The sequence below is a fragment of the Oryzias melastigma genome, linkage group LG1 (genome assembly GCF_002922805.2).
Source record: "Oryzias melastigma strain HK-1 linkage group LG1, ASM292280v2, whole genome shotgun sequence".
Classification (NCBI taxonomy): Eukaryota; Metazoa; Chordata; class Actinopteri; order Beloniformes; family Adrianichthyidae; genus Oryzias; species Oryzias melastigma.
In genome coordinates this window covers 22257068-22269207 of record NC_050512.1, presented here as the reverse complement: position 1 = coordinate 22269207, position 12140 = coordinate 22257068, and the positions used below count along the sequence as shown (strand labels likewise).

Below are 12140 nucleotides of genomic sequence, written 5' to 3'. Positions count from 1 at the left end.
GGACGTGGCCGCTTGAACGCACATTATTGAGGCCAGTGTGAAAATAACAACTTCAGAAACTGTGATATGTATGTAGTCCCCCTCCCCCCATATAGGAAACGCTTATGCTACTTCCTGTCTTTGGTTCACTTGGTTTTCCATCTGCGTTCACACGGCAATGAGTTCATATGCAATCAGAAACACACAATTTCAGTTTTACAAATAATGAGCTTTTCCAACTGCAAAAATGATCCTAAAAGCTCTGGCATACCTCCCTCATACTTCTTTTAATTGAAAGTTTTACAAACATTAAAAATCCTCCCAAATTAATGCTTTTAATACACTTTTTTCTATTTATTTCATTTTGCTTTTGAGAGATTTTTGTCCGTTTCCTCCCATAAAATCCACCACAGTCATCCGAAAAGCAATAATCAGGTTCATCCCCGTGCTTTCCGCTCATAACGATGTTTTATTTCTTTTAATAAACTCTTTTTTTCTCTGTCGTTCTCCCTCAGAGCCCTTCAGCGCCGACGTCTGGGTCATGATGTTCGTGATGCTGCTCATGGTGTCGGCTGTGGCCGTGTTCGTGTTCGAGTACTTCAGCCCCGTGGGTTACAACCGCTGTCTGGCAGATGGACGAGGTGAGAGGCCGACTCACACGCCACTGCTCCCCGTTAATCAATGTCGCAGAAAGGTGACAATGAGGTACAATGTCGACCAACCCAATGTGCTGGAATAAAGATCTGGCTGTCAGGTGAATGCACCGTTCAATCTTTGACAATCTGAGCTCAAAACGCAGAGACTTTCCACTCGATGTCTTGAGGTACTTATCTACATCGACAGTCACTTAAGCTCTTCTACTAATGAAAGGAATCATTAACGAGAACCAAATGGGCGATGTTAAGTATTCTTAGCCTCATTGTCTCAGTCTTCGCATTACAACCTTTTTTTCTGTATCCTACTGTTCTGAAACATTGCGTCACTGTTGCATCACGGTGTGTAGAGAGTAAAAGCACTTAAGTGCAGCTATTACTATACGTTGAAGCCACTTGTCAGGTTTAACTGTGTGTGACTAAATGAAATAACCCGCCTCCGTTGAATCAAACGCGGCTCCGGCAGGAATCAATTTGCCCGTCAGAATCGGCGGCTCCGATTCAATCTGTTATTTAGACTCCGAGGCCGGCTTTTCCGTCGCATCTGTTTGGATTACTCAGAGCTTTTGTTTTATTGGACGGCCGCGGCGGCGTGTGAAGACGTTCCAGCAGCAATGGTGCTGTTTTCAGCATTGTGTGGTTTTGTGCTGCTCTAATGGCGGGGTGGTGGTGGTGCCGGCTCCAGCTGTAGCATAATTGCAGCCTGTCGTGCGGCCGTCTTCCCTCCTCAGCTCTCGCCGTTTCTCATCGTCTTTGTTGCCACGAAGCCACCGTGGGTAGCGTTTGCTTCCTGACACCTTGTCATACATCTGTAGAGGTAGGAGGAACTGAGTTAGTGTGTAAAAGGTTGTCACCACAGCTGTGGACCACACAGATGAACAGATAGGAAGAATTCTAATTTTTTTTGCCATCGATCAAGCGCATCCGACGGCTAGAGTTCCCTAGGGACTTCCAGCAAACTGACCCGCTGTCTTCCTGCTCCTCAGAGCCTGGCGGTCCCTCCTTCACCATCGGGAAGGCGGTCTGGCTGCTGTGGGGTCTGGTGTTCAACAACTCCGTTCCCGTCCAGAACCCCAAAGGCACCACCAGTAAGATCATGGTGTCGGTGTGGGCCTTCTTCGCTGTCATCTTCCTGGCTTCCTACACTGCCAACCTGGCTGCCTTCATGATCCAGGAGGAGTACGTGGACCAGGTGTCGGGCTTGTCAGACAAGAAGGTGACGCTTTTCAGACGCTGTGATGCTGCGCTTGTGGGGGTGAAGAAACAGGTGTGGGAAAGTATGTGAGAGCGGGGCGGGAGAAACGCCTCGTTCCTTATCTCCAGCCGGCGCTTCCATGCGTTGCACCAGAGAGTTTTCAAGAGAAACTTGTGATTATTGACTGACTGCTCCCCCATCATGTTCCAAACAGAGTTGGCTAAGAAAAAATGGTTTAATTAAAAAAAAAACAGTTTTTTTACTACATTCAAATACACTGTAAAAAATAAATGTTATGATATTTTGTAATCACAATATGTATGCTAATATATTATTTAAAATTGGAGGCATTTAAACTAAAGAAGTGATTGAAATCAAGTTACACTGAAAAAAGTGAAACATTGGGTAAATTAAAACATTTTAGTTACACAAAATGTTGTTACATTTCAAAATAAAATTGCGATTTGATCATTTACTCAACGTAAAAATGTAATTTGATAAAAACTAATATTCCTAAATGTAACAAATTACAGATTTTTTGTTAATTGATCCAAGATGAAAAACACTATCAACCGCATTAAAACAAAAATAGCAAAAACAATAGTTTTGTTGTATAAGGTCAAATTCTCATTAAATTAAAAAAATGATACCCCATAACTCATTGGTTATTTCATATCTGATAGAAATTTGGTGGAAAGCAAATAAGAAATCTTTATACTCTATGTTTGTACTACAGAAATGAGCAATAACTTTAGGGTCCCATCAACAACACAATTTAATAAGCTGAAAATATTAACATTTAAGATCATTCAATTTTAAAATTGATGCATAAACATACAACAAAATAAGTTTAAAAAAGAGTAAAAGGGAGATTTTTAAAACAAACAAGTTCAGAGCTTAAATAAATTAAACACATGTTTCAGTGCACAATAATCAATAAATCAATGAGTCCAATTAAATTATTACATTTAAAACAACAGTGAAAAAAACAAATGCACAAACAATATGAACGATAAGGATGTTCAGTATGAATTATATTAAAAAACATTTAAAAAAAAAGGTTCTGTGGGTGTCGGCCATTTGATGGACAGTATTTATGTTGCATTAAAAAGAGATATATTTGGTTAAAACATTTTTTTAATACTGCAACTTATTCAAGTTTTAAGCTGGCCAATCAGATGTCTCAAAGAATGTATGTGGTCCTACACTGATTAAAAAATTATCCTGATCCTACTTTAAAGTGATGCGGTGTTTCCGACAAAGGAGCTTGCTCCTGATTGGTGCGAGTTGGTGCAATAGAGACGTCAGCTCACACTGACTCGGACTAATCACATTTATTGACAACAGCTGGCTCCAACATGGCGGCGTCGGTATCACAAAAAACAAGCTGACTGATCTGACTTTATGTCGTTGGAGCCGGAAGCGTGACGTTTCACTCACTCAGTCCAATTCTCATATCAAGTCTGTTTTTGGTTCATAAATCCAAACATTTTTATTTTTTACCTTTGAAAAAGTTGCATAGCTATAAGGGGACAAAGTTAGAAGTAGCCAAATTAGCTCCAGCCTACTTCCGGTTACCCACCTGACCCCACAACCCAGCGGGTCGTGACTTACGAGTCACAGGAAAGTTACCGAGTGAAAAATGTTCAGAACTCTTGATCAGAAACAATCTAAACTTAGTATAGTCTCTTTAAAAAAATCCTATTCCATTTTTTAAATCATCAAAGAAAACATACGGACTCCAAGTTCAAACTTTCAACTCACTCGTGGATTCTGCTCAGAGGAAGAAACCTCGGCGGAGTCATCACCCTGTGACCCAAAGCGCAGGAGTCAATGAGGCAGAAGTCAGCGCTCAGAGCCACTTATGCTACATATGTGCTCGTGTTATCAATAAAACTCACACTCCTATGAAAGAATATTGGAGCACAAAAGAAATCTGCAATGTCAGAAGGATCACCAACACTTAAATAGGATTAATCATATTCATTAGAAATATATGACTGAAAACAAGAGAAAAAAATGCAGGTCACAGGTTGGCCAAATCCAACTGTTTTAGAATTTTAGTGCAAATGTGTCACGATCTGCCTAACTCTCGTGAATCTGTTGGATTCATTTCTGATCTCTGTTTTCTTCTGTTTCCCCTTCACCGTCTTTCTCTTCTCCCACTACAGTTCCAAAAGCCCAACGAGTTCTCGCCGCCGTTCCGTTTCGGCACGGTGCCCAACGGAAGCACCGAGCGCAACATCCGCAACAACTACAGGGACATGCACGCCTACATGACCAGCTTCCACCAGAAGAACGTGGACGAGGCCTTGTACAGCTTGAAGACCGGGTGAGGCCTGCAAGGAAGAAAGGATGTCAGCGGAGAGAAAATAGAGGCTGTCTGCAAAAACGGAGAGGAGGAGGAGGAGGAGGAGGAGGAATTTGGGGCAGTGTGGGAGGGCAGCCAGCAGGGATGCGTTTCTGTCTTCCGCTGGCACCCAGAATAGCAGTGGAGCCTGCGTTCGCTTGATAACTGCATTCTTACTCCACTCGTCACTCTTTCTCTCTGTCTGTCCGCAAACATTTTCATCAACCACAGCTGAGGAAGTACGAATGCAAAGCTGTGATGTTCTCCTGATGCCGAGGCCTCACTCGGCCTGGAGCACTTTTGATGGTAGCAGGACAAGCTGGAGGCTGTCGCAACAATTCATCAACTCACTCTCTACTAATACAGATCGAGTCTATTTAGAAAAACTCCTCCCTGTTCAGTCTTAGCTTATAATTACATTTAAATTGCAGCAAAAAAAGTAGAAACAACAGAATAAGTTCACAGAGAGGTTTAATCTTTAACCAAAACATGAACAAATCTCTTAACTAGCTCCATGACAACAGAGCAACCTAAAATAGAGTGGACTTACAATGGAGGAGGACTGAGAACACAGCGGGTGATTGTGTACAGAACATCTCCCCACTTACTTCTCTGGACTTTCTTTCTTTCTTCTAAAGTGAATCATCTCTGCTAGAACTTCCAAAAATGTGCAAAACTTGCAAACAATCTCCAACTTGTGCTTGTTTTACACAATAACATATTTTATATGTCATTTTGTGTTAGAAAGCCACTACATACATTTTGTTTATTTTGCACAGATGAAAATTGTTCATATTTGAGTATTCATGAAAAAAGTTGTGCCTGTTAAATGCATTCATTAGTAACTTAAGTGCCGGTTAGGTCATTTTAACATGATATGCGCTCTGTGTACATGAAATAAAATTCATCTATGAAAAAAGTCTGTTAGACCTATGTGGAACAGTCGTGGGAAGTCACAAATTTGCACGTGCATTTATGAAAAATCAAGTTTCACACAATAACTGCGTATTAACTATGTAAAATATCCATAAACTGCATAATTCTGAACTGACCAGAAACTCTGAACTGCTCAAAACTGAGTTCAGTTAAAGACCCGAGACCTTCCACGGACATCTGCGCACATCGACGAATGACGGACGCAAAAAAACGTTAAAATTACCTTCATCACATACGTTAAATGTATCACGAACGACCGAAATTTAATATGTGGAAAATACACTAAATTTTAGGAAAAAATAACAGAAAAATGCACAAAAGCGAACACAGTTTAAAGAGTTTGTATGAGCTTAAAATGTGACGTTTGCACCAGTCATGTGACAGGCATTCAAACATTTCTGTTTAGAATGTAGTGTTCACACTGGACTGTCGCTATCTAACACTAGCAGATGCACCTATTGGAAGAGGTTTGGTGAGAAAGAGATGTAAATTTCACAAATTTTGCTCCAGACTTTTTCTTTTACATTCCAATATATGACAGATTTGTATACTTCCAGCCGGGCGCAAAAATACATCACCACCAAAATGGAGTCCGTGATTAGTCAAAGTTCAACTGATTTACTTTCATAGATCTAAAAACGTGTGTAGTGATGCATGAATGCAAGAGTTTTCAAAGTGGAAACTTGAAACATGCGTCAATTTTTCTTTCGAAGTGGTTGCTTGCCGAAGGTGGTGTGAGCATAGATTAAGAAATGGAATATTCTTTGGTGAGTTCTGACCATTCCCTCTCGTGTTGTTGCTCCCCTAACACACCCGCTGTGTGTCGTACTCCACAGCAAACTGGACGCCTTCATCTACGATGCTGCGGTGCTGAACTACATGGCGGGCAGAGACGAAGGCTGTAAGCTGGTGACCATCGGCAGCGGTAAAGTGTTCGCCTCCACCGGATACGGCATCGCCATCCAGAAAGACTCGGGCTGGAAGCGAGCGGTGGATCTGGCCATCCTAATGCTGTTCGGAGACGGTGAGCACTTCCACATGAATAGAGTATGGAAACATAATTATTTAAAAAGTGATTGTTCTGGTGAGAAAATCTAAATGTCAAAAGTTTCAGTTTTACATTTGCAGGAGCTTGAGGCTGATTTGAAACATCTCAACAGGTGTCTTTATAGAGGGAGGTGTTAAAAAACCAAACAAAAGAGTTCTTCTGATCTAAAATTTTTTCAACATATTTACAATCTGTACTTCCCAATCTGTGTTTGTGTCTTCAACCCTGTAAAGCCTGCTACATTACATAAAGTAATTGACAATTTTTTATTCATTTTTTTTTCATTAAGATGAAATTCACAAAAACTAATGTTGGCTTAAGAAGAAAAAATATTGACAAAAAAAAAATCTTATTTAGCCACTTCCTTCAAATGTGATCCACAGATTTTTTACATGTTGTAACTGTATTATATAGAATTATTTATCACTGTCTTTCAATAAAAAATAAACATTTAAAAAATGTATATCAGGAGATGAGTTATTCTCACCGTTAAATTGAGAAAATTAGCAAAACTTTTCCCCGCCAAAAGTGTTTTTCTGATTTCATGGAGGCAGCCATTTTGAAAGGATCAGGAAAATACCTTCTACTGCCCCTAGTGGAATAATGATGAACTACAGGGCAGAAAACATGGACCAAGTTCTATTCATTTTGAAGGAAAGTTTGAGATAGGGGTCTCAGAATACTGTGTATTAAATATGATATGAATGGTTAAATGAGGTTAAAAGCTGATTTAAAGTCTGTTGTTTTTACTGGCTAGGACACCTCACACCAATGTATTAAAGTGAAAATGTTTTAGAGCCAACAGGGAGATATTCAAATTTTTGCTGTTAATTTGGAGTAACTGATTAGCAAGTCTAACAAGTCATCTAGTGCAGTGGTCCCCAACCGTTTTGTGTCTGCGGACCGGTCGACCCATGTGGATTTTGCCTCCTTTTCTCCTCCACTCCCCATCCTCGCCCCGCTCTCTGCACACCGCTCCTCATCTTTCTTTCCAACCAGTTGCAAAGAAAAGTTCCACATGCAACTTTTCTTGTGTTACACGTCACTGGACTGCTTTTAGCGCTCGATTTAATAGAGAGAATCCGGTTGATTTTCAAAATAAAAGATTTCCGACTCAAAAATAAATAAATAAAAAGGTATCATTTATTAATTCTTCTGCGGCCCGGTGGTTGGGGAACACTGATCTAGTGGTGACATTGTGAACTGCACCTCACTCTGTTTATTTTCTCTTTTGAAAACACTCCAATATGGAAGTTGTCATTGTCTGTTGTTGCTACACCGCCTTATATGACTTCACATACGTGAATTATTTCATAAATATTAGTGACAAGAAAAAAAATATGCATATTTGTATGCAGGGAGTTTAAGATCAGTCACAGTTTGCTGATGTCAATAACCTTTATTGTGCTGAACAGGAAGTGACAATTTCTACTTGGAAAAGCAAGTGAGTCAATCTTTTTACCCAACATTTCGTTCATATTAGAAAGCTGCACAGCTCCAATATGCTTGCCATTTTTAGAATTAGCTTGGAGCTGTTTAAGGTCTGTAAGATAGCGGGAAAGAGTGTAAACAAAGGGATGATGGGATATAAACTGAGGCTTACTTCCTCGCCAAGAATCCCACCTACGACTAAGAGGCGTATTTTTGATTAACTAATGTGCTAGAAAACAACACAGGATTTCTGATTTTGGCAATAAAAGACAAAATCATGATTAAAAGACCACTGGAAATGATTTTACAAAAGATAAAACAATAAATACTTTTTTTTTTTCGTTTAAATCCAATTCTCCATCAGACTAGTCCATAGAATAATTAAAATCTTTAGTTTTTTTTTTTTCCCAGGTTAAAAAACACATTGTAAATCTTAATCCCTTTGCCAGCTTCCCTGTGTGGTGACGGATGTGCAGAGTAACACCCAGCAGTGTCCTCCTCATTCGTCTCTGTATAAATGAAAGCATTAGCACTTCTTCATGTGGTCGTTCTGGCGCCGCTGCACAGGACCACACAGCACAAACATTAGCATGGGGAGGTGTGGAAGCAGAGGGCCGACGGTGAGTAACGTCAACGACGCTGTCCAGGATTTGACTACACACCACTGAGCCATGCTCTCAGCTGTGAATCGTATTTCAAAATCCTGCTGTTCTGCCCCAGGATTTCCATAAATGACGCAGACTCCGTCTATGAGTCTGAGTCAAGAGATTCTATCAGTGCTTACTGTCTTTGCACACATCTCTGAACTCGTCTTTGACTTGAGTTATTCAATATCAAAAAATGCTATAATTTTGTTTGTGCAATTTTTTTAAACTGTCTTGCACAGCATGAAATATTCCAAATATGCAAAAAAAAAAAAAAAATACAACATAAATCTACTGAAATGAGGAAAAATGTTCAATTTCTGTCAATTATTTGGTTTATGAAAACACACTGAGTGATGTTTTGTGATTATACCTCTAAAGATAACACAGAAAATTGTATTTTCAAGTTATCATTTTATACACAAAATAATCCTGTCTAACTTATTACAAATTTAAAACACAATTAAAAACAATTAAAACAATATTATTTTATATTGACGGTGGTTGACGCGAATGCTCAGCGGGTGGATTTCCCTCTCTCTTCTTCCAACAAAGAAGGATTTAAATATAATCGATATAAATCAAGTTTAGCCTAAATTACAAAAGGGGTTTATACAAATATATATCTCGTGTGTCAGAAGATTCATAACCCCTATTGTAACAGTAAAATCTGTCCAATCTGTATGAAAAGGTTAATTTTTCCATTTAATTGATTTGCAGTATTTAAAAACTTAGTTTTGGGGGGGAATTCGTTTACATTTGTCAAAAATAATTTACAGCACTTTAAAATAATTCATGCAGATCTTCCTGTACTGACAGTTCAGCTCCTGCAATCTGCTAAATAACAATCAGGAAAATAAGATATTATCTTTATGTGACTAATGGAATATGTGTGTAAGTAGAAATTACAAAATAAAGCGTTTAATTGACTTGAGTTGTTGTACAAAAGGTTTTACATTTACGAGCATGTACAAATGTTTTCTTTTTTTGTGTCTGCATCATTCTAAAGAGGATCAGGATGAACTAAAATGCAAACCAACAGCCAGTCGTCATTAAAAGCCATTTATTTAGTCGGGTGTTGGGTAAAAGGCAGACATGACACCTTTGTGTTTCTGCAGTGGAGACAGACACCAGCTGTTTGTTTCTGCTTCCTGACAGCAAGCAGGTTGACAGGATTTTGCCAGATGGGTGAGAACGCAAACATCCCCACCATGTGCACACGTCTTCAAATCAGAATGAGAGCTCAACTTTTGTCCCTTTGTTTCTGATATAGCTGACATAGTTTGGTTCTTCTAACAGCTGACATCACAGCATCCACTTAATCGGGTCACGTGGACGTGGAAGGGCTGCACCTCGGCGGCATCTTTGCTCTTCTCTTGGTGGAGTGACAGATTGCCGTTCATTGTTGTTGCCTCTGACACTTCAGATAATTGCTGAGTCAAATGTTGGGAAAGGAAAAGCCTCCAGTCTATAGTTTTGTATCACAGGAAGTGGTTTTAGTAGATCATGGTGTGTCTTTACAACCAGAAACACTTCGTCTAAACTCCTCTTAAACTTAAAACTTTTTTGTGTTTTCGATTATGCAAAGTTAAAAACATCTTCACCGTTGACTGACTCAGGTAAACCCCAAAATAAAATCATCCCAAATAAAGAGGATAACTCACACAACGAAGTGTGAGTAAGATGGACATTCACCTTGAAGACAATCTGCAAGGAAATTTGGTAATACTTACTTCAGAAAGTCTAAACAAAGACCACAAAAAATATGTTTGAGAAAATGCCAAGTTTTGTGATTTTGGCTAAAAATGACATAATCACCATTTAAAGACCACTGGGTATGCTATCAAAACAGATCAAAGATGATTGGAATGAGATATATTGACTGTTACAGGCTTGGGATAGATTATATTATAACTTGTTTACGTATTGTATCGCGAGACACCCCTGATTAAAGTTTAGTCTTTTGACTGACAGAGGAGTGTGAGATCTTCTCTGGGCCTTTTCCAGTGACTTTATCTCTATTTCCCCCTTTTTTCTTTTCTTTGGAGGATAAAGGCTGAATCCAAATAGTTTCCCAATCTCTACGGCTAACGCTCCAATCGTAGGGGCATTTATGTCAGAAAATTAAGGAGAAACCGTAGCGACTTAGGTCTGGCTATCCCTTAATGTGATCTGCGTCGCACTTGTGGGATGGAGGAGAAATGCATTTATTCACGTGGGTGTGGTCTGAAGCTCAGACGTTTACATTTAAATTAAAGAATTTAGTTTTTGCGTGACTTTTTAAAGTTATAAAACGGATGTTTTGTATTTTCCTTGTGCTGGAAGCTACGCGCTATTGTAGATGACCGGCGACTATTGATGACATCATCAAGTGGTAATGTTCAAATTTGAAGACACTATTTTTTCTGTATCTCTCCAATTGAAGGGATAAATGTCAGAAGAAGGGAAACGATTTGGATTCACTTAGAGTAAAGCTATGTTTCCATTGACATTGAGATTGCTCAAAACACAATATTTTTCAAAAAACTTACATTTATCTAAAAAAAAAATTGCTCTTAGAGGAGATGGTTTTAGAGACATATCAAAATGGACATGCTTCGCAAAACTGCTATGGAAACACTTTTTAAAACATGAGGTCTGTTCCCATCAAATCAGGGGTCCTTAACCTCTGGACCACGAACCAGTACCTGTTTGAGGGCTGCTTGGTACCGGGCCACAGACAGGGAAAAAATGCATACTCCAATCAGGGGTCCCCAACCCTCAGGACACTGATTAGTTTTGGTACTCTAACCCAGTACTGGTTCCATGTCTGGTACTACATCACGAGGGTCGGGGACCCGACTCGTTAAAAAAGTTGGAGACACCCAAAATGTCAAAAAGTGACACGGAGAGGGCCTGAACCATACGTCCATATATGACGAGTTGGGAGGGAGAATGTATTTAAATCGGCTCAAGGCAAACGAAAACCTTATATGGTGCTTTGTCGATCTACTTCAGCATTCAGTGTGTTTTTGTATAACCACATAACATAAAACAACTGCTGCTGAATTCGCTATATACACTTAAAAGGCTTTAACATCTTTAAAAATAATGGTTCCTAAACTGCCAGGTGGATGTCCTTAAGCGTGGACACATCCATCTGTGTCCGCATCCATGGACTCAGTTGCAGCTCTGCTGTAATTCTTCCTTTTAGTGGGGGGTGGAGAATTAACGAGTGTTGTAAAAAGGCACCATACTTGGGGGTGCTATAACAGTACAATCTGGCAGCTCGTATGTTATTCACAAAAGAGAAATCGAAATTTGGTGAATGCCTGGCAGGATGTTTGTCCCCCTCATTTAAATGTTGGAAAACATGGGAATGTACGGCAGATTTGCAGCTTTTTTTCAATTTTTTTTGCCTCTTTGAAATTGGTGAAACAAATGTCGCCATTGTGAACTTTTGCCCTCAGAGAGTCCAGGTTCTCCGTGCTCCTAACTTCCTGCCAAACCTCATAAAACACAGCACGCTGACACACACCCGGACCGTGGCCTTTGAGGTGCTAACACGTTCCGTTCAAGCCTGCGTGATAGAAAAATGGGTCATTGCGGCGCACTCACCTCGGATCAGATCTTCAGGAGTCACAGAGACTCTGGCTTTGACACACCGTGTTGGAGATGTCCCGTGTGTAGATGGGGCGTTTGTGACGTGTGGTTAGCCCCGTTTCGTTCCCCGTATGGCCGTAGTGTGTCCAGGTCTTATGTGTTCGGGAGCAGCGTCTCAGACGTTATATCAAACGGAATATCTGGCTGTCGGCGCGCATAAAGCGATCCAGGTTAATAGATGGGACTCACCGGTGCTTGCTCACATCTGTCACGTCCTGTTTGAGCAGAAGGTGAGCAAACTGAGCGGGAAGTCATACAGAAC

General features: G+C 40.0%; 1 protein-coding gene across 6 annotated transcripts in view; it reads left to right on the top strand.

The window, feature by feature from the left end:
- The window catches only part of grin2bb (glutamate receptor, ionotropic, N-methyl D-aspartate 2B, genome duplicate b), a 141857-nt gene that overhangs the window by 118469 nt on the left and 11248 nt on the right, over positions 1-12140 (top strand). For all 6 annotated transcript variants that reach the window (XM_024289530.2, XM_024289529.2, XM_024289525.2 and 3 more), the window contains exons 11-14: positions 495-620; positions 1619-1848; positions 3999-4159; positions 5950-6137. In XM_024289530.2, the coding sequence (XP_024145298.1) occupies positions 495-620; positions 1619-1848; positions 3999-4159; positions 5950-6137 (705 nt within the window). The remainder of the gene's footprint in view (positions 1-494; positions 621-1618; positions 1849-3998; positions 4160-5949; positions 6138-12140) is intronic.